The 27,152-nt window shown below is 37.2% G+C and overlaps 1 protein-coding gene across 4 annotated transcripts in view; it reads right to left on the bottom strand.

Moving 5' to 3' along the window:
* CHCHD3 (coiled-coil-helix-coiled-coil-helix domain containing 3) overlaps positions 1-27,152 on the bottom strand; it is a 296,929-nt gene that overhangs the window by 226,114 nt on the left and 43,663 nt on the right. For all 4 annotated transcript variants that reach the window (XM_011995834.1, XM_011995833.1, XM_011995831.1 and 1 more), the window contains exon 3: positions 11,584-11,665. In XM_011995834.1, the coding sequence (XP_011851224.1) occupies positions 11,584-11,665 (82 nt within the window). The remainder of the gene's footprint in view (positions 1-11,583; positions 11,666-27,152) is intronic.

The following is a 27,152-nucleotide window of genomic DNA, read 5'->3' as shown; positions in this document are numbered from 1 at the left end:
AAAAAAAAAAAAAAAAAAGAGCATTCAGACAGACATATAATAGATAACATTACTGCTGGATCAGAAAATAATTTAGCCTCTGAAACACAATCTAATCGAGTGATGGTAAGTATGGGTGGCTCCAGATGCAGACTGCCTGCGTTCAAATTCAACTCCTCTGCTTTCTGGCTATGTGGCTATAAGCAAGTGACCTCTGGGTTTCAGCTACCTCATCAACAAAGTGAGGAGACCAGCAGGTCAGAACCTGCCCCATAGGGCTGCTATGAAGGTTAAATAATCACATGTGCAAAGGGCTTGGACCAGTGCTTAGGACAAAGGAAGTATTCAAAACTGTTAGCTATTACTATTACAAATGATTACTTACTATTACATATTATTACTATTAGTAATATTACTTTTCTTAGGCAAAATCTTCTTAAATGGCATTTATTATCAGATAGACAGTCTACTTGAAACTATACATGCTGACATGGGAAGAGAGATCACAATATATGACTGAATAGAAAAAAGCACATTACATAATATGCTCATTTTGTTTTAAAAAAAATGATAAATAATCTAGGGTATGAATGTATAAATGATTTTGGAGAGGGCAAGAATAAGGGAAAAGAGGGAGAAAGAAAACTATTCATCTGTATTTACTGAATTCCTTTAATAGGTATGTATTTCCCTGGTAATTTTCTTTTCTTTTTTTTTTTTTTTTAAAACAAACCAACACAATATCCATGTTTTCAGTTGTTTGAGGAATGACCTATCCATGTCAAACCCACCTGGTTCTGTAGAAATAATGAAACAGTTGCAGAAACTCTGTTGGATAAGGGTTTCTTAACCAGTAGACACTTGTCACATCAGTGATTTCAGTTGACTTTGGTGGGGTACTTTTTTGGTATCATTTGGTTTTAATCCATCAAACCCATCAGGAAGTCAAAATGCACTGTAATTTACAGATTTTTGTGAGATTTTTGTTTTAATCTAAATCAGTATTGACAAAATGGCACCAAGAAACAGGAATTTAAAAGATCTATTCTGAGAAGTTGTGAAGAAACTTGAATTTAAATCATGATTGAAACATTTACATGGTTAATCTGTGTTTTAATGCTTTATACCTGACACCTAAATCACACTAAAATTGTTTGGGGGATAACTCAAAAAAAGAAAAAAAAAAAAAACCTTTCAAATGAAATGGTTGCAGCCTTGAGGATTCAGATTGTTTTTATGTAAGGAAGCAATTGTAAATAGCATATAAGTAACAATTGCTCCCATCGTGGCTGAATATTTTGACAGAGAAATTCAATATTCTATTTCCAATGGCAAACTGTCCCAGCAGCTAAGTTTTTAATTGATTTCAAAACATGTAAGTTTGTAGACCAAATGAGATGACTTTGACTATCATACAAAAGGCTAATAAATACTAACAACAGACACTACAAGCCAAAAACCCAGCATATCAAGCAATACAAATACATAAAATAACAGAATGAGCCAGTCTTCCATTTTAAAAAAACAAAAGTCTAAGAATGAATATAGGGAGAAATGTAAAAATTTTTCCCCTCTGCAACCATTAATTAAAGTAATTCCTGCACTTTCTTTATTGCTTCCTAACTCCAAGAAAGAGGTTAACAAATTCCCCCACCGTGAAAGGTGCCCAAGTTGCTCCACTGAACTCAGGAAATCGCTAGTGAGCACACATGTGTCTCACTGACCAGCAGCAGATCCTCAACTCTAAAGTTCATAAGGCAGAGTACCAGCTGCTCCACATACTCCCCACTGTGCCATTAAGAAAAATGTCCCAATCTTAAGCTAACAAGAACTGAACTCATGAGAAATTTAAACTGCCACTGTCACTGAAAATGTGCATAAACAAGCATTTAAAAGTCAGGTATAGGGCCAGGAGCAGTGAGTGACTCAAGCCTGTAATCCCAACACTTTTGGAGGCTGAGGCAGGTGGATCACTCGAGGTCAGGAGTTTGAGACCAGCCTGTCTAACATGGTGAAACCCTGTCTCTGTTAAAAATACAAAAAATTAGCTGGGCGTGGTGGCACACACCTGTAATCCCAGCTACTTGGGAGGCTGAGGCAGGAGAATCACTTGAATCACTTGAATCCAGGATGTGGAGGTTGCAATGAGCTGAGATTGTGCCACGGCACTCCAATCTGGGCGACAGAGCCAGATGACGTCTCAATAAATAAATACATACATACATACATACATAAATACATAAATAAAGTCAGGGATAGCATACATAACAAAAAGAATATTAGCTGTAAAGACAGGTTCTCAAGACAGCTTATCTTGGTCCTAAGATACAAGAATTTTTTTAAATACTGTACAGAGTAGCTGTCTAGATCTAATAACCAGTAACACAAAACAGAGGTCATTTTTAAGAGACCTTTTGTTTACTAAAGGTTTAGAAGAGAAAATCCAAGTAACTGTTTGATACTTCTTCCCACAATTGTAAATGAAAGACTTTAAAGAAGGTATTCCCTGTTCATACAGAAAGTAATACTGTAGGGTGTTTCAATGCAAACACTTGGATTCAAATCTGAGCCCCACCACTTACTTGACAGATATGACCTTGGTGTATTACTCTGTTTTTGCATCACTATAAAGAAATACATGAGGCTGTATAATTGGTAAAGAAAAGGTGTTTAATTGGCTCACGGTTCTGCAGGCTGTACAAGAAGCATGGCAGCATTTGGGGAGGCCTCAGGAAACTTTCAATTACGGCAGAAGGGCAAGACGAAGTAGGCACATCTTTTATGGCCAGAGTAGGAGGAAGAGAGAAAGGGGAGAGGGACTACATACTTTTAAACAACCAGATCACATGAGAAATCTATCACAAGAACAGCCTTAGAGGGATGGTGCTAAACCATTAGAAACCACACCCATGATCCAATCACCACCTACAGGCCCCATTTCCAGCATTGGGGATTACATTTCAACATGAGATGTGGGTGGGGACACAGAAACAAACCATATCACTTGGTAAGTTTCTCACCCTGTTTCCTCATTTATAAAATGAGGATAACAGTAATGCCGACCCAATACAGGTGTTATATAGTTGAAATGAATGAAAATATATAAAATGCTTAGAGCAGTACTCAGCACACAGTAAGTAACAGATGACACCTGTGTTTGTTAATGTTTGTACATTGTAGTTAGGCATATGGGTCCTATACTCTGAAATCGTTTTCACAGATTAGATGTGACTCCAGTGTGCATGTTCTATGTGTACATCTGTATCAAACCGCAAGGAAAGTTTTCAAAGACAAATGACAACTGCTTCTGAATAAGAATGGGACACAAAAGAACATGGTTCTCTCAATAAAGTATTAAACAGAAATTTAAGATGGGCTACTCCTGTTTAACAGTTTGCTCCAACCAAGAAAAGAAGCGGGGTAAGGTTATTACTTAAACAGGAGAAAGTGCCAATGTTTGGAAGTATTATAATCCGGAGAGAAAATTTACACTGGATTTACAACTATGTTGCCCACGTTCCTTTTTAGCTTGAGGCTATATTGGCAAAGCTATGAAGGTCAGGAGGGGAAACAGGGACTCTCTCTGAATATTCTCCAGTATTTCCAGATACTGCACAGAAGGACCTCACACTCTTCTCCAGTGTTCCTAACACATCATTACCAACAGGATCAACAGATGGCTTCCAGAAGGCCCAGGACTAAGAAACAGCCAGGGCTAGGCCCAGCCTATGTGGGCCACTGCCCATAAATACGGACTTCCGGATTAAGGAAATCAACAACAGCCCACTGTCCACCCACCTTTTAAAACAGAAACATAATCGAGTCTATTAAACAAATGCTCTTTGGGTAAGGAAAGTACACTCCTCAGACAAAAAGTGTCCAAATTTGAGAGAAAATGATCTTGATCAAAGTTTTCTTGAAGAAAGCGCCAGTTAGCACAAGGGCCTGGGTCTTTAGGAAGGAAAAAGAAGAAAATGGTCTGACGCGGTACTAAGTCCCTAGTCCTAGCTTTAACCAATCAGCACTTAAATCAGCTTTACTTTGGGTTCCATGTTGCATTCTCTTTGAAAAATGTTTACGTAAAGATGAGAGCCTATATGATTCTATCACTTCAGCAAAAGACTAGGTAGAGCTATGCGGCAGGTCAATTCTAATCTAGTTCTGCTGCTAACTGAAAAACATTACCTGTGTCTAACTCAGTCATCTGTTTTTATAAATCAGTGATAATGCTGACAATAAACATTAATCATTTATGCAAGGAATAATAAATGACTGAGTACATTACAACTCCACATGCCCAGGCCAAAAAGTAATGGAGACACTTCGACAAGACTATTACAGCTATAGAACACTGAGAAACCATTTCCTAGAAACTTCCAAATGCAGAAATCAACTTTGGCACAAACGATTTCAAACACCACACTTCACGAGAGAAAACACTATAATTACTGTCAAAAGAAACATGTGAACAAGAAGTGGTCAAATATCACTGCTGCTATTACAGCCAGTAAAAAAGTTAGATGTCTATGGCATGCTTGATTGACTCTGGTTTTCCAGGTTTGATATTAACATGTAACAATATCTTCTCAAACAGGATTTACAACAGTGTAGCATCAGTAGGAAAGAAAATTGGATTTGGAAAAAGAAAGAAAACAATGAGAATAAAACAGAGCTGGAAAATCCAAACTTCTATCATTGTTGGTTATAAAAAAGCAGTCGACTATTAAAAATAGAAAAGTGCCACTTGAAGAAAAACAATGAAAGCAGCAGATGGCACAAGATTCCAATACCTAATACATACACAGCACTTCCAATCATCTTCCAGTGAAAAATACTGGGTGGCTAGGACGTGTTCTTCCTACTACATTCAGAACTGGTTAGGTCTTTTTAACAACTGGTAAACAGAATAAAATGGAAAAGTATGAGTATAACAAACAGCAACACAATAAAGCATTAAAAAACAGGAAAAATAGGATTAATAAGAAAAATAATCTAAAATAGTGGGACTTCTATACTACAGAAGGAACTCTTAAATATTGGAGTATATAAAGGAATATTTTGGAAATAATGCCAAAAACTGTCTACTACCTCCACTGAAGCCTAATGAGCCTGGGAAACATGCTCACATCACAGCAGGATGGTATAGGTAACACCTGGACATCAGTTGTGTGTCGCTGAAGAGTTACAACTCAAATTTCTGCAATAACCTTCTTTGCAACTATTTATAAATTACAAGAAGTGAAACTCATTTGCCTATGTCAGTTGTGACTACATTGAGAATATACTGATTGCTAACTGAGCTCATAAGATCATTTCAAAACTATGCCTTTATAAGCCTTGATCAATACTAATTATCAATAGTACTCATTCCTTGAAAAATTTTTTTAATTACTATATACCTAGAAATTACATGCAGGTTGAAGGTATGTAATTTTCATAACTGTGTAATTTGCGTCTATGACAGGAAAACGAGTGTACAACACTATACTAAATTAAAAGAAAGATTTATAAGACAAGTATCTACAGTCTCTGGTCAGTAGCCAATTTCAAAGACATAATTTAAGTTTTTATTTTAATATAGAATAGATATATGCCCACATACATAATATAGAACTGCACCTTCTAGAAAAAAAGGTTATCATGATTTTCCAGACCCAGTGATTCATTCAACTGAACAAATACTTGTGAGACTTTACTATGTGAAAAGAGCCATGCTAGGTGCATTTCTTTTTTTTTTTTTTTTTTTTGAGACAGAGTTTCGCTCTTACTGCCCAGGCTGGAGTACAGTGGCGCGATCTGGGGTCACTGCAACCTCCGCCTCTCAGGTTCAAGCGATTCTTCTGCCTCAGGTTCCCGAGTAGCTGGGATTACAAGCATGTGCCACCACACCCGGCTAATTTTGTATTTTTAGTAGAGATGGGGTTTCAACATGTTGGTCAGGCTGGTCTCAAACTCCTGACCTCAGGTGATCTGCCCACCTCAGCCTCCCAAAGTGCTGGGATTACAGGCATGAGCCACCATGCCCAGTCACATGATTTCTTATATTATGTATTTTAAACATGATGTTACCCACAAAACCCTGTTTGTTTCAGGACTCCTTCCTCCTCCTTTTTTCTGCTTTTTCTTTTGCCTTTTTCTGCCTTTGAAAAAAGCAGAACATATGTAATAATAAAATCAAGATAAATTATCATATATAATGAACTTAAACAGATGGTACCATCCCTATAAATTTCACCATTACCATGAGAAACTAAAAGGTACAAATGAGTTTTAAGCCCTTGTTCGATGGTATCAACAATGCTATCAATGGAAAAATAAATGAACTACACTATACTCTAACCCAGATGGTTGATAAAATTTATGACTAACTTATTAAACCACTCATTAAACCAAATTGATTATTTTAAGTCTTACAAATCTAATGTAACTTTCCAAATAACTAAAAGTGAGGGAAAAATCTCAACTAATGTATACTGAAAAATAGCAAGCAAGTAATCTTGGTTGACGTACAGTTAGTTCCAACATTAAGCAGTTATTCCCTTTCTTCTTGGTTTCTTGAAAAAAAAAATGTTATTATAACTGAAACACTTTCACTTGCCTTTATAGGTAAAGAGGTGAAATTCAAATGCCAAAGGTCAGAGGTCAGAAGTAGTCACATTTTTCTTGCTGTCAAAGACTGACTTTTGGAGGTAGGGCACAGGGGAGAAGTAAATCACATTTTAAAAGTCTATACTCAAACTATAGCATATTATGTCTTGCTATATTGGCCTACACAGTTACAACACAATATGGTCAGCGATAATCCAAACACACCATTGAGTATCACAGTACAAACAGACTGCCGACAAGAGGCATTTACTCTGGATTCTCAGTACACTGAGTAACTATTCTGTCTACTAGATGTTTTGATAAGCAAAACCATGATTTCAAATTAGACCCAAAAATTTTAGTGTGTGAACTAATCTGTCAGTGATTTCTAGGGGGCATGATTTGTGGAAGCAAATCACTTAAGATCCCCATAAAACAGGATAAATCTATGATAAAATGAATTGGGAGTCCATATGTAAATGTTTTGTGAAAATGAAAATATAACCTATATAGTCAACATGCTGATAATTAGCAACTGTACTGTCACTATGGCCTTAGTGAGAAACCTCCTCTAAGGCAACTTTTAAGTATGGAGGTCTACATAGATTTAGGAGTGGAGATTTAAAGGGGTTGGGGTAAATTTTAGATGACCTAATGAAATATGGTCAGTTTCAATGATTTTGAATGGAATCTAAATGTATGTGGCCCTACCAGTCACAGATGCCTAAAAAGGGCTTCCGCATTAAGTAGAAGGTAAAGCAAGACATTCAAGAAGTCATTCCAAGTTGACGGATTTTATGGTCTGGAGTGTATATGGACTGCATTTTATCAATTCTAGAATGCATATTTTTTCACGTTTTCACAAACCTAAAAGCATCTGAAAATTGCTATCTGCCAGGCGGCAGTCCTGCTGCTGTTGTCATAGCTTGCACAGAAGCATCAAAATTTGCAGAACTGATGTCAGCAGCTTGGAAACATTCCAGGAACAAGAGTGGAGTAATCTTTTAAGGAATGTTGTGTCACCGAGGTTTTGACGGCATAGAATATGATATTGTGTGTAAAAACAAAGACATTAAACTCTGAGTCCAAAAGCGATCCAGAACAATTAAATTCAATGTAGGCTGGTTTGAAGAATACCTTAGCCCTGGGTTTCTCACTATTGGTACAACTGACATTTTGAGCCAAATACCTTAGCCCTGGGTTTCTCACTATTGGTACAACTGACATTTTGAGCCAAACAATTCTTTTTTGGTGGGGAGAGAATGAATGGGGGGGCGGGCAGCGGCAGGAGGTAAGGACTGTCATGTGCATTACAGAATGTTAAACAGCATCCCTGGCCTCCATCCACTAGATGCCAATAACACTTGACAAGTTGTAACAACCAAAAATGTCTCCAAACATGGTAAAATGCCGCCTGGGGACCAAATGCTCTCCCAGCTGAGAACCACTGCCTTAATCAATTTATTTTGCTTGCTTTTTCCTTCTTATGAATATACATATGTTGGCCAGGCGCGGTGGCTCAAGCCTGTAATCCCAGCACTTTGGGAGGCCGAGGCGGGTGGATCACAAGGTCAAGAGATCGAGACCATCCTCACTAACACTGTGAAACCCTGTCTCTACTAAAAATACAAAAAATTAGCCGGACGTGGTGGCGGGCGTCTGTAGTCCCAGCTACTCGGGAGGCTGAGGCAGGAGAATGGCATGAACCCGGGAGGCGGAGCTTGCAGTGAGCCAAGATCACGCCCCTGCACTCCAGCCTGGACAACAGAGCAAGACTCCATCTCAAAAAAAAAAAAAATATATATATATATATACACACACACACACACACACACACACACATACACACACACATATGTTTTCAAAAATTCAAAATTAGTGTTAATGAACTGTTTCAATAAGAAAATCCTAAGAGATAAAGTACTGTGTTAAAACTTGCAGCAGTATTTTTCATAGGGTACATCAAATACACTAAAATCTTAAAATCAGTGGCATGCAAAGAAATTCAGCCACCCAACATCCGTTTCCCCTCCTTATGGGATGCTCGTCATGATTTTCTGGTGGGGAACTATTTCCTCACCACACACAGTTTTAGAAATATCTAGTCTTCCCCTTGCTAACAGTTCTCTAAGTCTTCCATTTGTTTCTTTTGAGCTATATATCCTTTACACTCCTAAAAATTTCCTTGCTTTCTAAGCTAATCAGAGTTAAGTTTCAGTCTTCCAACTAAATAAATCTAACTGAAACAAAGTGCTTATTTCAACTATGCTGATAGAAGACATTTTGGAATATTTCCCTGCCATAAAATTCACAGGCCTGTTTAAAATTGTACTACTTTTCCTCACCACTCATCACATGTGTAGAGCGACTAGAGGTGTACATGAAACAAGAATTGTTAAAACTGTGTCATGGGGTATGGAGATTGACTATACTCCATTTTTCATGGAACTTTAAAATTTCCATTTAAAAAGGGTTACAATGATAATAGCTATTCTATAAAGAAAAATATCACAATCGAAATTAATTCCAAAGTCCTTGTCGAACAAGTTTCTTCAAAACATACGTAGACGCCTATGTCCAGATATTAAGTGCTTGAGAACTGGTCAACAGGTTTGTGTGCATTTGGAGGGAAAAAAGAGAAAACCTGGCACACAGGACACATACCGTATAAGTAACAGTACAAAGGCAAGAGGAGCCATTTTCTAAAACTGCCTACAAATCTCGATTCAATTCAGGTAACACATACAATAACATATACATGCTCTGTGACTCCAAACAGTTGCTGCTAAAAGACTGCACACAAAACCTTCTTAATGCTGTTTCTGAAGTTTCTTCTCCGGTAGAAAAAAAGAAAGAAAAAAATAGCTATTGATTCTTCCAAGAACTATCATATAGATGAACACACATTTTTTGCCAAGATTTGACAGCTGGAAGTTTTCATGAAGGAGGCTTCAAACTAAACATTGTTTAAAAAGAAAAAATAATATAAAGGCCACACCATCCTCTGCTCTCCCTAAAGGTGACAGAAAATAAATTCTTTATCCATAGTCATTTGTCCAGGTTACAGCTAGGCTGCCAACTCCCTTCCACCTGAGATATGAAATTGGCTTTCACTGGCGCCTTTTACTCATCTCATCTGCCCTTTCCCTTTCATGAGCCAAGGCAGAGCAAATGGAAGCTGAATGGAGGGGGAGGCGGAGGGGGAGGAGGAGGAGGAGGAGGAGGAGGAGGCGGAGAAGGAGGCGGAGGCGGAGGCGCAGGCGGAGGCGCAGGCGGAGGGGGAGGAGGAGGAGGAGGAGGAGGAGGAGAAGAAGAAGAAGAAGAAGAAGAAACAGTGAGAGTTATTTTAACAAAAAGCCTGCACCATATGGAGAGAAGGGAAGACCAAAAAAAAAAAAAAAAACCTATGTGAAATATAATAAGCAAAGTAAATGAGAATCTAACCAAAAAATCCCTATTAAAATAAAACAATTAAAAATAACAAAATTTCAAAGACAAGAAATTCTACCATAACATATTGATTCTCTTTGCTTCTTAATGAAAGTAATCTGAATTTTTTTGAATATTTAAACATCACTATCTAATTATATAGTCTATCAACCTAACCCAATTAAATAATTATAAAGCACTGCATGGGAAACTGTGGAAATATACGCAGACCTTTCTGGCAGTACTAATTACGTCTTGATTTTTTAAATCGTAAGTCATAAGCCTTCTCTATTTCCTGAGAAAATGGCAGTCTTAATCTAAAATTCACATTCTATTCTGTATATTTTGTGCAAATTGGGAGTTAGCTTAGCAGTTTGTCAAAAGAAATATTAAAGAATAATTTTTCACAACCCTCATTTTAAAGATGAAATACTTAAGGCTCAAAGAGGTTAAATTATACGGTGAAGGTCCTACGGCCAGTGAGGACTACAATCCAATTCAAAGATTCCTTACCTCCAGATCTCTCAAGCAAAATAGTTGGGCAGTTCAAAACAAAACAAATACAAACTAAGCATCTGCTCGGTGGCAAGCATGTGTTTGGTGCTCACAGTAAAAAGACATTCACATGATCATGTAATCATAATTCTCTAAGCTATATGCAAACTCCAGAAATAGTACAGATGGGAAGCACTTTATCTTAGATTAAAATGTTTTCCCATCTTTTTATGAATAAGTACATACTCTAAAACTTCAAAAAGTAGTATTTTAAAAAAATGTTTTTTTAAAATCATTTCATGGTGTTTTTTTTCAGTGGGTAGTTCGTCAACATCTTTTTGAATCAGCACATAGGGCTATAACTGACGGTCTAGTGTTCCATCACAGGCATGTACCGTAATTAATTCAGCCAGTCCTCCAGGATGGTCGGTTTGGATTGCTTCCAATTTTCTACTGTTATAAAAACACTTCAATGAACATTCTTTTAGCTGTTGTTATTAGTAGTATTAATAATGGCAACAATCAGATGGAAGTGTGCGCAGAAGAAAAAATCTCCAGCAATAAAATGTTAAAAAGCGGTTAACTTTAGAAGATGGAAATAGGATTTTTATTTCCAACCTTACTTATATCTGTAACATCCTAATTCTTTTAAGTGAACAAAATAATAATTAGTGCTATTTGTTAATCCAGGCACTATGTATCACACATGATATTCATCATGAGCCAAAATATTTACTTTAGTGCCTGTAGCAAGCAATGTAATTTTCAATCATGAGTACATTCGCTGATCGACTGGGAAATTCCTGGAGAATCCTCAAAAATTCGTTCTCACATATTGAGAAAACAGGGCTCAATATTCAAGCAACCAGTACAAGAGATATAATGGTAATTCACAGTCAGCTTTGGGAAGCAGCTAACCCAAGGCTCTAAGAGAAAAAATCTAAAACCAAAAATGGCCAAGTTCATGTATTCAGCACATTCTGAAGTTCAGTCATACACAAATAATGAGATTTATTACAATCATTCTTCTCTAAAAATACTGGTCAATACAACAAGTACACCAAAACCTTTCTCTGATACCACAAAACTCACCGTTTCTGATCTTCAGATTCTTTCTTGGCTTGCTCCAATGCCAGTTCCTCAGCTACTCTTCTTTTCAATTCTTCATCAGAAACTAGAATCAACAAAGAGCAGAAGGAGATAAAAATAGGTGACTTCTTAAAAATAAAAGCGAGAAAATACTCAGGAAAGCCCGGCTGAGACTAGATTTGAATGGACAAAGTTCTGCCAAGTGGCCAGCATCTCCGTGGAACTTCTCAAGCACTGTGGAAAAGGCCAATTAGTGCACTTCAGGAGTAATTCAATCAAGAGTTCCCTGGTGACCTAGATTTCCACTCCTGCCAAAATTTATAACAAACTCAAGGAACTGCTTACTATACAGTGGGGATTGAGTCAGTAAGGACTAATTCTTTAAGATGATGTCCTAACATTAAAGTCTGACAATGGTGTGTAAGGAGAGGGGAGGCTGTAAGGAAGGGACTTCGGAGAGCAATATGACAAAAAAAAACTTCTCGTTTCAATAATTAAACCTCTAACAAAATCAAGTATTACAGAGCAAATCATTTGCAGTTACATTCATTTTTCCATTATTTATGAAAAAAGGCATTTGTAATTTACGAAAATTTTGAAACCCTATTTTTTGGAATACATGTCATTCAAATTCAAGTGCCAGCAACTGGAGAGAGACACCAAAGAGTACTGAGAACACAGCTGGAGCTTTCTAAATACCTGGTGACTTGATTTGAAACATCTGGTCTTTCCAATTAGAAGATTGTGTATGGCATGTTTTGTAAAGTTTCTTACAGCTATGATGGTACATAAAATGGACAAATTTCACAGGCTTCTTTAAGAGCCTTCCACAAGAAGTAAACGAAGAGTAACTCCTCTTCACTAGAGACCTACTACTCAAAATTATGAACAAGAAAGCACCAGAAGCACTTAGGAGGATCTAGGAACATGCACAGGACCTAAGGTTATTTTTGGTTTTTTTTCCTTGGTTTGTTTGTTGAGACAGAGTCTCACTCTGTTGCCCAGGCTGGAGTGCAGTGGCACGATTTTAGCTCACTGCGACCTCTGCCTCCTGGGTCCAAGCGATTCTCCTGCCTCAGCTTCCCGAGTAGCTGGGACTACAGGCATGTGCCACCATGCCTGGCTAATTCTTTGTATTTTTATTAGAGACGGGGTTTCATCATGTTAGCCAGGATGGTCTCAATCTCCTGACCTCATGATCCGCCCACCTTGGTCTCTCAAAGTGCTGGGATGACAGGCGTGAGCCACCGCGCCCGGCCAGGACCTAACTTCTATTTCAAATGGTTGAGCCTATTAGATGGAAAATTAGACAGCAGTGTCCCTTTTGATAATCTCGACATTATAAATGCTTAGTCCCACACCATATGCAAAAATATTATTTATAATAGGATATGCAAAAGCCCTTTTAAAAATTTCATTGACATGAGGCAATAACAAAGAAGATATATGAAAGATCAGGGCCGGGCGCGGTGGCTCAAGTCTGTAATCCCAGCACTTTGGGAGGCCGAGACGGGTGGATCACAAGGTCAGGAGATCGAGACCATCCTGGCCAACACGGTGAAACCCCGTCTCTACTAAAAAATTCAAAAAACTAGCCGGGCGTGGTGGCGGGCACCTGTAGTCTCACCTACTCGGGAGGCTGAGGCAGGAGAATACCGTAAACTCGGGAGGTGGAGCTTGCAGTGAGCTGAGATCCGGCCACTGCGCTCCAGCCTGGGCGACAGAGCAAGACTCCGTCTCAGAAAAAAAAAAAAAAAAAGAAAGATCAGAAGGACGATTTCTCTTAGTTGTGGACTATCAGAGTGCAACAGCAGCATCCAATGACACTATCAAGAACATAAAAAGCCCTCAGAATGGGAGAAAATATCTGCAAGTCATATAGCTGACAAGGGACTCATATCCAGAGTATGCACGTATGTAGAGTATGCAATATATAAAGAACTCTTACAGACAAATAATAAAAAGACAATTAAAATGGGCAAAGGCTATAAAAAGGCATTTCTCCAAAGAAGATATACAAAAAGCCAACAAGTACATAAAAAGTTGTTCAACAGCATTAGTCATTAGGAAAAATGCAAATCAAAATCGTAATGATATACCATTTCAAACCCACTATAATAAAAAAGACAAACAATAACAAGTGTTGGTGAAGATGTAAAGAAATTGGAACCCTCACACATTGCTTGTGGGAATGCAAAACAGCTCAGCCACTGTGGAAAACACTTTGGCAGTTTCTCAAAATGCTAAGGAGTCACCATATAACCCAGCAATTCTAATTTTAGGTACTATATATACTCAAAATTTGAAAACATATCTATACAAAAACTCGTACATGAGTATTTATAGCGACATTATTCACAATATCCCAAAACTAAACACAACCTAAGTGCCTAGCAACTGATGAATGGACAAACTGTGGTGTATCCATTCCACATATTATTCAGTCATAAAAAGTAATGAAGTACTGATACATGCGACAGCATGATGAATCTTGAAAAAATTATGCTAAGTGAAAGAAGTCAGACATGAAAAGTCACCTACTATATCTATTCACATGAAATGTCCAGAATAGAAAAATCCAGACACACAAAGTAGATTAGCAGTTCCCTGGGATAGAAGAAAGCAGAAAACAGGGCATGACAGTTAATGGGTATGAAATTTCAAGATGTTGAAAATATTTTTATTTTATTTATTTATTTATTTTTGAGACTGAGTCTTGCTCTGTTGCCCAGTCTGGAGTGCAGTGCTGCGATCATGGCTCACTGCAACCTCCGCCTCCCAGGTTCAAGTGATTCTCCTGCCTCAGTCTCACAAGTAGCTGGGATTACAGGCATGCGCTAATTTTTGCATTTTTGGTAGGGACATTCACCATGTTGGCCAGGCTGGTCTCGAACTCCTGACCTCAGCTGATCTGCCTGCCTCGACCACCCAAAGTGCTGGGATTACAGGCGTGAGCCACTGTGCCCAGCCAAAAACATTCTAAAACTAGATTGTGTGATGGTTGCACAACTCTATAAATATACTATAAACCACCGAACTGTACACTCTGAATGAATTTTATGATACGCTAAATGTACCTTAATAAGTTGTGAGAGGAAGGAAGGAAGGAAGGGAGGGAGGGAGGGAGGGAGGGAGGGAGGGGAGGGGAGGGGAGAGGCGAGGAGAGGAGAGGAGAGGAGGAAAGGGAAAGGGAAAGGGAAAACAATAAAGAAAAAGGAAAAGAAAAAAGAAAAGAAGAAAAGAAAAGAAAAGAAAAGAAAAGAATAAAAAGAACACTGCACAGGGAATCAGGAAATAGAGGAAAAACTATTTAAGGTCTAATCCCATCATGGCCATCAACAATCTGGGGGAACCCTGGGAAAGGTATTAACCTCTCTGGGCAGCAAGAGAATAACATTTTCTGAAATGGGTGTTTACAGACCCTTCCAACTGTATACTATGCTTCTGTTTTGTCTCTCCCTTACTTCATAGTCTATAACATGAGAAAAATACAAGTCTCTACTTAGAAGGGGTCAAACAAAACCTAGAAAACCCCTAGAATAGAATTCTGTTTGCATTCAGGCAAGTATTAAAGCTCTTTCAGTATGGAAGATTTTTAAACGATCCAAATAAAAGCAGAGAAATTTCAGGCAGTAAGAGCTCCACAAAAGGTCCAAATAGTCTGCTTTTCTACTAAACAAATTTTGGATAAATCAGTTAATCTAACTGAATTTTAGTTTCCCCATCTAAAAATATGACACATGGGTGCACCTGTCAGCTATGAAATTCTAGACGAGACTCCACAAGGTAATGATTTTTATACTTTCATCTACTTCTCATAAACAAGTAAAACAATGTGACACTAAAATTTTTCAAATTGCATACAACCAGTAGCTCCATTAGTAGCAAAAACTGAAACAAATATTTAACATAATTAGTATGACTGATCATACCAGTTAGTATCAACTCACAGTCAAAATCATGCTGCCTCTCCCAGACTACTTCAAGTTACAACAGCAAGATATTTCTCAGGCAAAATTCAATCAGATTCTCAATCAAAATTCAATTTAATTCAAATTAAAACTAGGCTTCTGTAAAACCTCAGAGTGTAACTATGATGCACTGAGGTCAGTGTTCTAAGTAAACGATAAAACTGTATCATATCTTTTCTGTTGTTGTCTTGGGTTTTTTGTTTGTGCTTATGGTTTGAATGTTTGTACCCTTCAAAACTCATGTTGAAACTTTATCCCCACTGTGGCAGTACTACTGAGAGGTGGGGCCCTTAAGAGGTGAGACTGGGTCATGAGGGTTCATGAATGGGTTAATCTATGCATGGACTAATGGTTTATCACGGGAGTCGGCCTGGTACCTTAAAAAGAAAAAGAAGGCTGGGTGTGGTGGCTCACGCTTGTAATCCCAACACTTCGAGAGGCCGAGGCAGGCAGATCACGAGGTCAGGAGTTCAAGACCAGCCTAACCAACATGGTGAAACCCCATCTCTACTAAAAATACAGGGCATGATGGTGCACACCTGTAATTCCAGCTATTCAGGAGGCTGAGGCAGGAGAATCGCTTGAACTCAGGAGGCTGAGGTTGCAGTGAGCCAAGATCGCACCACTGCACTCCAGCCTGGGAGACAGAGCAAGACTTCATCTCAAAAAAAAAAAAAAAGAAAGAAAAAAGAAAAAGAAGAGAGAGCTGGACTAGCATACTGAGCCCCCCTCACCATGTGATCCCCCCGCACGATCTAGGGATTCTACAGTAGCCCCCACCAGTGAGAAGACCTGCGCCATATGCAGCCCTTCAACCTTGGACTTCAAAGCCTCCATAACATTAAGTAACAAATTTCTTTTCCTCATAAATTACCCAGTTTTACGTATTCTGTTATAAGCAACAGAAAACAGATTAAGCAGTTTGGTTTTTCCAGCTTTATTAAGGTATAATTGACAAATAAAATCACATATATTCAAGGTGAACTATGTGATGATGTGGTATGAATCATGTAATGATTACCATAAATACATCGAGCACCACACAGTTACCATCAGGGTGGGGAACACTGGGGACACTTAAAATCCGTTCTCTCATGAAATTTCAAGTAAAAAATATTATTAACTAAAGTCACCACCTTATAACTGAAAGCTTGTACTCTCTGATCAACATCTCCCTATTTCCCCATCCCACATCCCCTCATACTCACTCTTGTACTCTGCTTCCTAGAGCTCAACTTTTTTAGATTCCACATATAGGTAAGAATGTACAGTATTTGTCTTTCTGTGTCTGGCTTACGTCACTTGGTACAATGTTATCTCTTCATAATGCACTTTCTGCCTATGACATAGGGATGTCTTCCTACCAGAGGAAAAGCTCAAATCAGCAGCGAGCCGTTTATTCCAGTGTGATCAAACAGTTACCAGCTGGGTGGGTAGGCACAAAGCCATGCGGGTGAGAATGTGGAGAGGAAGTGGTTTGGGGGAAGAAAATGCAGTTTGGAGGCTTGGCATTTCCTTCCCTATCCCCTTCTCCCTACTATCATCAGCCCTGCCACCTGCTGTGGGGTGAGGTGAGAAAGAGATGCAGGTTACAGGTGGCATCGTCCAGGTAGGCCATGAGGGGAAAGAAAAACATGGGAAGAGGACAACAGCAGCAATGAAAGGGACAGGAACGCTCCCGTGGCCACTGAAAAAGACACGTCCAAGTGACCAGCTGCTTGACATCAATTTGGTCCACAAAGGAACCAAAGCACAGCTCTTTCTAATGCCCTACCTATTTCCAGAAAGGGGGAAAAAAAAATCACAACTTTTGGGTCAAGTCCAAGGTCACAACTGAGAAAGTAATTACCTTAGCTACAAACGAGAAGTTAAAATAACAGAAGATAAAAACATGACCTAGCATAAAGAGTTTAAAATCTAAAACAGCAAATCAAAGCACAGCCAGGAAAATAAACCCGTGTGGTGATGGGTTCTGAGCACATCTAAGCTTCATGGTATTTGTTTTTAAATCAATAGAATATATAAAGCAATACTGTATTTCTTCTGATGGGTCTGACCCAAAGTGCATGAGGGAAAAAGATACAGCATTTGGAGACCACTATTTAAAATGGCCTTTCTGAAAACACTCTTTTCAGCTCCCAGGATCTGAACATTTTCTCAAATAAAACTGTTATTAAACTAAAAGGTCAGTGTTTCAGGATGGGCTAGCTTAAGAGAAGCACAAGAAAGGCCAACTTTGCCTATTAGCACAGTGAGTTTCCAAGCAAATCTTTGGGAACTGGCAAAGTTTGTGAAATGAGAAAAGGAGTAAAAACAAAAAAAAAAAAAAAAAAAAAAAGTTCAAGCCATATAAATCCCATTTGCCACGGAAATTTGCAAAACTATTTCAAGTTCAGTAAGTATGGTTCCATGGCTTTTACATACACATATACTCTCCTTTTAGAAATGTGTTAAGACAAAAGAATGTTTTCTTCCCATACTTGTATAGCCTGTACTTTTTAAAATTCTTCTCAGAAACCATTTTAATTTCTTTCTCAATGGTGAATGTATCTTAACAAACACAAACACTGGCATTTTGTCAATTAGTTATAGATATAAACACTGACCATAAAACGTGAGAAAAAGCCAAGCATTGCAATTGCTTAGTTCTAGCAAGTGTGGCTCTAAACCATTTACTTGAAACCATTATAAATACTTGGATGGTTGAAAGCAGCTCTGGCTTCCTAACAAATTTTTGTTTGTCTTTACTAAACAATATTCTAAACAAATGTTTTGGCTAGTCCAAGGGTCTTCTTTATGGATTGCCTAGGAATCTTTTGACCTGCTTAGCCACCAAAATTTCTGGGCTATAAATTTGAGTTCAGGATCAAATAAGAAAGTTCAAGATTCCTAAACTTATACTTGATTCTAAGTATTCTTAGGAAATGTGAGGAAATTCTAATTCCTCATAGAAAGTGTAGCATAAATTCAATACACCTCACCTGTCTTCTATGTGACAGGTGATGCCCAAATTCCTGTGTTTACCAAAACTGGTTAAACTAAAGATATGAAGGGAGGGAATGGTAGGGGGAGACATAATTATACATTTTAGATAGATCCTTGAATGAATAGAAATGACTCCAAAAGATGGAAGGACTTGATGAACTGATCAACTATGAAAAACAGAAGACTGAAAATGCAACCATGATTTGAAACATATATAGATTCCCTGAACCTCAAGGAACATACTAATTTCCTTTGCAACTTTTCCCACTTGTAATTCTCCTTTACTTCATTTTCTTTGCATAATCCTTACACTATAATTCCCTCCCCAATTACAGTATTCCTTAAATAATCTCTTTAAATTGCTTAATAAAAATTATACCTTGCTTCTTAGAGAAATATCAGTTCCTTTGGGATTTTTCCTTTAATGTATTTTTCTTTCTGGTTTTACCATTTGCTGATATAGGTCATGGCCAATTTTGTAAAGTCTATTATTTTCATGTGCTAGTTTAAACACACTAAAGAGAAACCATGAAGATCTTCCAAGAGAACAAAATAAGTATTATGTACCTGCATAACATAAGCAGCAGATTTTGGATAAAGACTTTGATTCTCCCAGGATTGAGATAGTTGAGCAAAAGGTTATACCATAAGACGTAGCCAAATTAAATTTTCAGCTCTATAGAAATACTCATTAATCTTATAATTTCAATAAATTCATTCAAATGAAGAGCATTTATTGTTTAGGAAAATAATAATCAAAGCATCCATGTAATCAATGAAATACAACCCAAAGTATATTAGAGCTAAATGACTCGCAGCATAGATTACAGGATAAATCTTGTCCTGCTCCTTATCTTCTAAAAGGTACAGGGTTTGACTGGAAGAAGAACCAAAAGATGACTAGGACAAATCTCAACGGTAAGAAATAAACAAGTAATGGTTTGCCATTATCCATTTGCGGCACCATTTAGTTGGCAGACATATAAACCTGATTTAAACCACACATGCAGAGAGTATAGGTATATTCAGCTGAAAATTACCTTCACCATCTTGTAAGGGGAATGTATCTTAAGAGTGCCTTCAAAACAAATGCCATCTGTCTACTACCTGGCAGGGGTAACTGTGGCTACTTACACATTAAAGTTAATGAAGATGGTAGAAAGAAAACTCCTCACTGCACATTCCTAATCATAAATATTGTACCAGAAGGCACAGTGTTAGGAAGAGTTTGGCAACCTGAACATTAACAGCATCAAGTTAATAGCTTATTTTGTAGCATTATCACTCCATCAGGATTTATATACCTTTGCAAATTTCTAATCTGAATGGCATATTATGCAAATAATGTTCATTTTATTGTTTGCTTCACAATAAGCACCCATAGAAACTAACTCCATGTTCCATTCCATGTGGAAAAAAAACACATCCATACTGGGCTATAGCTGTATAGCAAAAGACAAGCTCCTAATTCATATACTACAGTTTAGACCTCTTAAATAGACAATTCATAAAACCAGTATTGAGAATCAGATATATCTAGTATTTCATGTCTTAATATTCTGAATAATAGCTGTAAGATCTCACAAGGCCTCCAGGAAAATAAAATCTAAAATTTAAATTAAAAAATGATAATTACCTTTGGATATTGCTTTCTGATACATAGTTTAATTTTTTTTGTTTCAAAAATGATTCTATTTTGTTCACTGGAGATAAAACTGTAACACAGTGTTAACTCTCCAAAGTAAATGAAGTACAGAAACGACCCAAGCCCTTTTCCATTTCATGCAAATGGTCCTGTGTGGCCAAACTTAAAGGTTTCTTCAGGAGTCATGAAATGCATAGAGGACCAAGCTGGAAATGAAAGGTAGTGGCCACCACAGCCATTCAGCTTCCGCTCCTGGAACCTCCTTCACAAAACATCTGGAGCCATCGCTAATGACAGTGTGTTGTTTACAAAGGAGAGAAGAGCAGGTATTCATTACAACTTTAATGCACTGGCTATGAAGTCTTGGTTTCAATGCTGAAGCTCAGTTTTCTGTGCTCTGATCAACGATATGAAGTTATTTTTGTTTTCTCTAATTGTTTTTTTCCAAATCAAGTCTGAATCAAGTTTGATTCCAAATTAGGTGAATCAATCAATTTGTACATCCACACGGACGTAATCCTACACTAGGCTTCATGAGAGATGAAGACATATAAGATGATCTCTACCATTAAGGTGATGACAGTCTGAGTCAGTAAAGTTATACTATTGAGGTTCAGTATTAAGGAAAATTATCAAGGTCAGCTATAGTTAAGGATATGGAACTTGAGCAGGTAGATGAAAAGGAAACCAAAAAAAACTGTTACCAAACAAAACTTGTTTGTAAAAACAGAAGAGTAAATTAGGCTAAATTGCTGTGAGTCTTGGAAACTATGAAGGATTTTGGATAAGAAATATCAAGAAATACGGCATCCTGGACAGTTGGGGGAAAAAATGGCAATAATACAATGAAATAGAGTGTTAGGACAGGAAATTTAACCTGGTCAAAATTTGCAGGTAAACTGGGAGGGAAAGCAGAAGGCAATCAGTGGTTCTCAAAGTGTAACCTCACCTTCCCCTCAATGCAGCAGCCTCTTCTGGGAACTTGCTAGAGATGCAAATTCTTCAGCCCCACCTCAGACTTAGGGAATCCAACACCATGGGGATGAGGTCCAACCATCTGTGTGTCATCAAGCCTCCGGGTGATGCTGATGCACACTAAAGTTTGACAGCCACTGGCAAAAGGTTAAGAGGGCTTAAAGTAGGAGACTGGCTGCGAAGATACAGTCTAAGATTCAAGATTTTTCATGGGGAAAAAATGATCATCTGAGACTGACTGAGAGATGAAAGAAAAAGTCAAAGGTGCACCCATGCCAGAAAATTAATACCCATGATGGTCAATTAAGTAAAGAAGGAGAGGCTGTTTGGAGAAGAAAGATAATGAGTTAAGGCATATTCAATTGAAGGTAATGGCAGAACCACCACATGGAATTGTAGGCAATTAGATACTTGAACCTGAAACTCATATTTGATTTGAGACTTGGCTCGACATGCTGATTTGGGAATGACTATTACAGATTTGAGCTCAGTGAATTCTCCTGGAAAAAATATATATATCTCCATATATATATACGCGTCAAAAATACACATAAAGGAAAAAAAAAAGCAAAAGGTTAAGGGATAGGCCTTAAAAATTCATCAGATGAGGGAAGGGAGTGAAAGAGGAACATCATTAGGGGCAAAGAAGAAATGGAATGGAATGGAAAGGAAAAAATAAACCAAGATAGCAAGTGTAGGAATGATAAATAGATTTCATCTTACGTGCCAATTCCGATCAACTGGCAGTAGCTGCCTGAGTTGCTGTATGGAGGACTCTGAGGCCAAGCCCAGGTTCAGTGAATTAATGTCTACCCTGGGCACAGGAGGGAGATCTGGCAGCATGGCTTACAATTACCTATCATCCCATGGAGTGCATGCAAATCAGACGGCGTGAGCCTCCAATCAGTGGGAGGAGAACAATGGAAGGCAGCAATTACAGGCCTCCCTTCAACACATTTCAGAAATGAAACAAGAAGGAAAGAAGAGGAAGAATTATAAATAAAAGACATTTTTCACAAATAGTGTATTCTGTACATATTTAAAGGGCAGCCATAATCAATAATCTGTAACTAACTTATACTGACGAATGGTAGTTGTTGTTTCTCAAAAGGAATTTAGAGAATAAAACATACAATTACTCAGGAAGATCGGCTTGTTTAATATACAGTAACGCAGACCAATTAATATATATTATACTCTAGTCTACTTCCCTAATTACCATCCTGATGTGGGGCTCATAGTACATTTTTATAAAAAGAATATTTCACAACAGTAAAAGAAGAGTGGACAAGCCTTTTCATGTGCTAAAAAAGCTTTAATCAAGACTAATGTCCTTACCTAAAGAGATTGCTTTGGTATCAGAAAGTCAAATACCACTCCGATACTTAGGTTCATAAATCAATCTTCCCTCTTCTTTTTACTGAGACGGAATTTTGCTCTTTGTTCCCCAGGATTGAGTGCAGTGGCGCGATCTGGGCTCACTGCAACCTCCGCCTCCCGGGTTCAAGCGATTCCCCTGTCTCAGCCTCCCTAGTAGCTGGGATTATAGGCGCCTGCCACCACACCTGGCTAATTTTTTTTGTATTTTTAGTAGAGACAGGGTTTCACCATGTTGACCAGGCTGGTCTTGAACTCCTGACCTCAGGTGATCCACCCACCTTGGCCTCCCAAAGGCTGGGATTACAGGCGTGAGCCACCGCGCCCAGCCCAATCTTCCCTCTTCTCATTGTTATGAAGTAGAATGTCCTTTTTAGCAATGTAACTGTTTTTAATCCCCAAATTCATTATGCACTAATAAACCTTCCTAAATTCAACTAAGATATTTAATTCTTCAAACTCTGACCAACACTATTTTCTAAGCGAGACTTTATCTTTGCATGTAATCAAAGCATAAGGAAAACAAAAGATTTAAAAGTCTGAAAATAAAATCTATAATCCACCTAACTTTCTACAGCCCTGGGAACTCAGCTAACCCCAACCTCAAGACTTTTCTTCTTCTGAATGAAAATAAAATTCATGACCCAATTACAGTCCTTTTTATAAGGAAGAAAAGTAGGGTCCTATTCCTAGACACTGGCCTACTACTAGACAGTAGAAATAGTGAGAGAATCACATATAGTCAAACCTCCGGGCTTCAGTGGCTTCATTTACAGCCCATTAAGAATGAGGATGCAGAAAAGGACCTATTGAAGATACCAGCTAACCACTACAAAACAATGGCCTCTCCTGGGAAGTTTTAAATAAAGCAATTCAGATTTTACACCCATGCTTAATTCATATTTTATTTATGAGAGTTCAAATATATTAAAACAATGAGGCAGCATAAGACATATTGGTATATTTCATTAAACTATAGTGCAATATCCTGAGCTTTGTTTTTTATTTAATTCACATTGTGATAATTAGATCAGCTTTGTTTGTGAAGTCAGATTATACCTATAGCTGTTATTTTTCCCTTCACCTAAAGTAACAAATCTCCATTCAATGCTAGAAAACATCATTTCAATGTATTCCTAAGTAGTCATATAATCTCTAATAAAACAAAAACAATTCTGTGTGAAGCACTGTGGAAGCTCTGTAACTTAGCCCATCACAGCTCATTTTACCATCTTTAAAACACAAGATTGTGCACAAGGATTTCAAGACCAAAACATTGTGCTGTCTTTAACTTAAATTCAAAAATGTACTTAACCTTTTTTCTAAAAGTAAAATAAACTATTTGTGGTAAAGTTAGCCTGAAAGGAACAGTAAAAATACATTTATTATGATTACATTCCTAACGATCTCCTTAATACCAGTACTATATGGAGAAAAGTGATGGAATTTCTTCTTCTCTAGCATTTCCTTTTTGTAATTCACACCATGTGCTATGTAAGGTTTCAGGGTGTAAATCCTTCAGAATACCTGGGACTACACAAAATAGCAATGAAAAAGATGTGTCTGCATTCAGACCAGTGGTTCTCATTCTTATCAGACCCAACTCTGCTTTTTTATAGCACATCTATTTTGCAATGCTCCCTTCACTATCTTGAAATGAAACTGATTATAATCTGACCAAAAACAGGAATCAATAGAATGCCCTAAGTGTAATATTTAAAAAGAAATAAAATAAACTAATTTATTAAAAAATCTGGCATCTCATTATGTAAACGTTCAAACATAACTACCCTAGTAGACATAATAAAGTCTGAATCTTGAGTTTGTGTGCTAAATCATCACAAATGCAAAAGCTATTGTTACGCAGTAGTTGCACTCCTGGAAAATTCAGTATACTTTAAAACCATGCAAAACATACTTTCTGTTTATGTATAAAACAACTAAGTCCTGGGCCAGGTACATAGGTTTTCAGCTCCATGAATTTCTGATGGGACATTCAGAAGTTGGAGGGCACAGGACAATTCTTGGAGATGGGAAACTACCCCCAGGCACAGCCAGCCATGAAGATCCTTCCCCGTGCCACCACACACCACAGCTTCCCTCTAATTCCTGAAGTGCCTAAAGTGGTGCCGTACTCCTCAAGTGGGGTAATATTCAAAACACTTTCCAAAGTGACACAGTACTGCCCCACCACTGCGCACCACTGTTTTAGACAGGGCTAAAATATTCACCCTGATAAATGAAAAAAAGTGGGAAAGATCGCTATTTTATGGTTTGTATGACCATAGATAGTCACAAATAATCTACTAATATTGATATGGATTTTTCAAACAGATAAACATTTGAATGACACCAAGATATCTTCCCCCAACATGATCTCTGCCTTAAGGTGCCCAAACATTACTAGCTTTCTCTAGCTCCATACTCACCAAAACCACATTTTGCCTGGTCCACTTATAAAGATCATCTTAATTTTCCTTAGAGTAATCAAAATTACTCTCTGCTAATCATCAAATTGTCTATTTTTTTTTCTCTCCTGATGTCCTAGAGGGATGAAGGCTCCATTACTAATTCAATAGAAATGGAAAAGGTGGGTATAAATTGCAACCTAAACACTCCAGGTCTCTGTGATGATATCATAAGAATGCACAGACGTCAGAGAGATATAGATTAAAACTCATCTACTCCCAAACTACAAATGTTTTCGTTATTTAGCATTCACATTTTCAGATTACCGTCTTTAAGAGAACAATTCCCCAAACATCGATTTATTTCAAGCTGACACACTTCCCAACAGAACTATCTACATAGGATAGCGCTTGACCATTTAAAACTCTGTTTTCTATGTGACAATATCAGAATTAATACTGAAAAAAACAGTTCAATAAGGTCATATCATTTTTATAATGAAGGAAAATGAAAAAGGATTTAAAGCCACTCATCCTGAATGAACTTATAATTCACAGAGATTCCTTTTTGAAATTAAGGAAGTGAGGGTGTAGTAAGAAATAATTCTCTATAAACAGCAAAAATAAGTTAGCTTTCCCTAAAGCGTATAATATGAAACTCTCTAGAATAAATGGTAAGAAGGCAACAAGAATGAGTAAAATCTAAACATATAGGCTACTTTTAAAGAAATGCATCTATCATTCTTTTCAATTTCTTTCAGCAATTGGATCCAGTCTTACAAGTGTTATCAGGTAGGGGTCCTTAGGGGAACTGTTTTAATGAAACTAATAATAAGAACACCAAATTATTCTCCATAAACAGTAACATCCAACATATATAATGATTTCATAAAATAATTTGCTAGGTAACTGAGATTTCCTCTAAGGGAATTTTCTTACCAAACCCTCCTCAACTCTCACCCCATGACCCCTTTCCCATCCTGTTAGTGTAAGTAAACATAATTCTTCTCTAACTTTTTGATAAATTGTAAATTAAATGAATCCAAATGAGTAAGATTTTACTGCATGTTTTAACACTTTTAAATGACTGTATCATTTTTATCTCAAGTTACATAGTTTATAGGGAAGTTAACAGGAAGAAATTAATCTAATAAAGCATTATACATATATAATATTAAAAATCTTTAATAGTATAAAATGTTCACATTTAAATTTACATGTATTTCAAACAAGGCAGTGAAATAATAAGAATGTTACCCATGCAAAACTTTCATTTTATAGTTAAAACCACTGTTTGGATGTTGGGGGTATACACCATAGAATTGTGAAATAAAATACAGAAATATGTCATATCTGGTTCATCTTAAATAGGTAGAAAAACAGCTGAATGAAAAGTATTCATGGCAAAGTAGATGAATAAAAGAGTCAGGTTTACAGAGACCTGTGTTCTCCTGATTACCCTCTGTGACTTTATTTCTAATCTATAAATTACCAATAAGGTTTCTCTTGAAGATGAAATGCCATAGAATGAGGAGGTATTTTCAGGTTAAACATGAACGTCATTACATAAACAGAATGAAACTCTATTCAATAGGAGAACCAACAGCATTTTGTTTTAAAAATCCCGACTGATGCCGTATAACATTTCATTGAGCCAGTACTATAGTTTGCAAGAGACTGTTTAAAGCCATACATTCTTCAGAATGTCGACATGCTAAAATTTGTCATTTTTTTAACCTACAGAAAAAAGTATATAACAAGAAGAATTTGTGGTGCATTTTCATAAAAATTTAGGATCTGGCTTGATCTCCAGGTTCAATAAGTATTTTAGCTTCTGATCATCAAGATTCACATATTTATTGTAAATGAATTTGATCTGACAGTAACAAGAATTTATTTGAATCTCTTTCATTATCTTTGAATGCTGCTAAAGTAACAGAATATGATAAATGATGATGACACCAAAGGGTAAAGTAAAATTGATGTTGATCAAGCATTTTCTAAAAATTCATTTTCATGACAAGCTTAAAAGACTATTAAATCTTCCTCCTAAGAAACATGAAGTGTAGTGTGGCAAAGAGAAAGATTTAGACAATGAGGGAGAGCAATATACATTTTATATATAAAACAATGAAAACCTAGAAGCAAATTCAATGTCCAAAAACAGTGAAATGGTCAAAGAATACAACGCTAACATTAAAAAACATGCTT

The sequence above is a fragment of the Mandrillus leucophaeus genome, unplaced genomic scaffold, assembly GCF_000951045.1.
Source record: "Mandrillus leucophaeus isolate KB7577 unplaced genomic scaffold, Mleu.le_1.0 Scaffold5, whole genome shotgun sequence".
NCBI classification, from domain to species: Eukaryota; Metazoa; Chordata; class Mammalia; order Primates; family Cercopithecidae; genus Mandrillus; species Mandrillus leucophaeus.
This window is presented reverse-complemented; position numbering and strand designations above follow the sequence as displayed.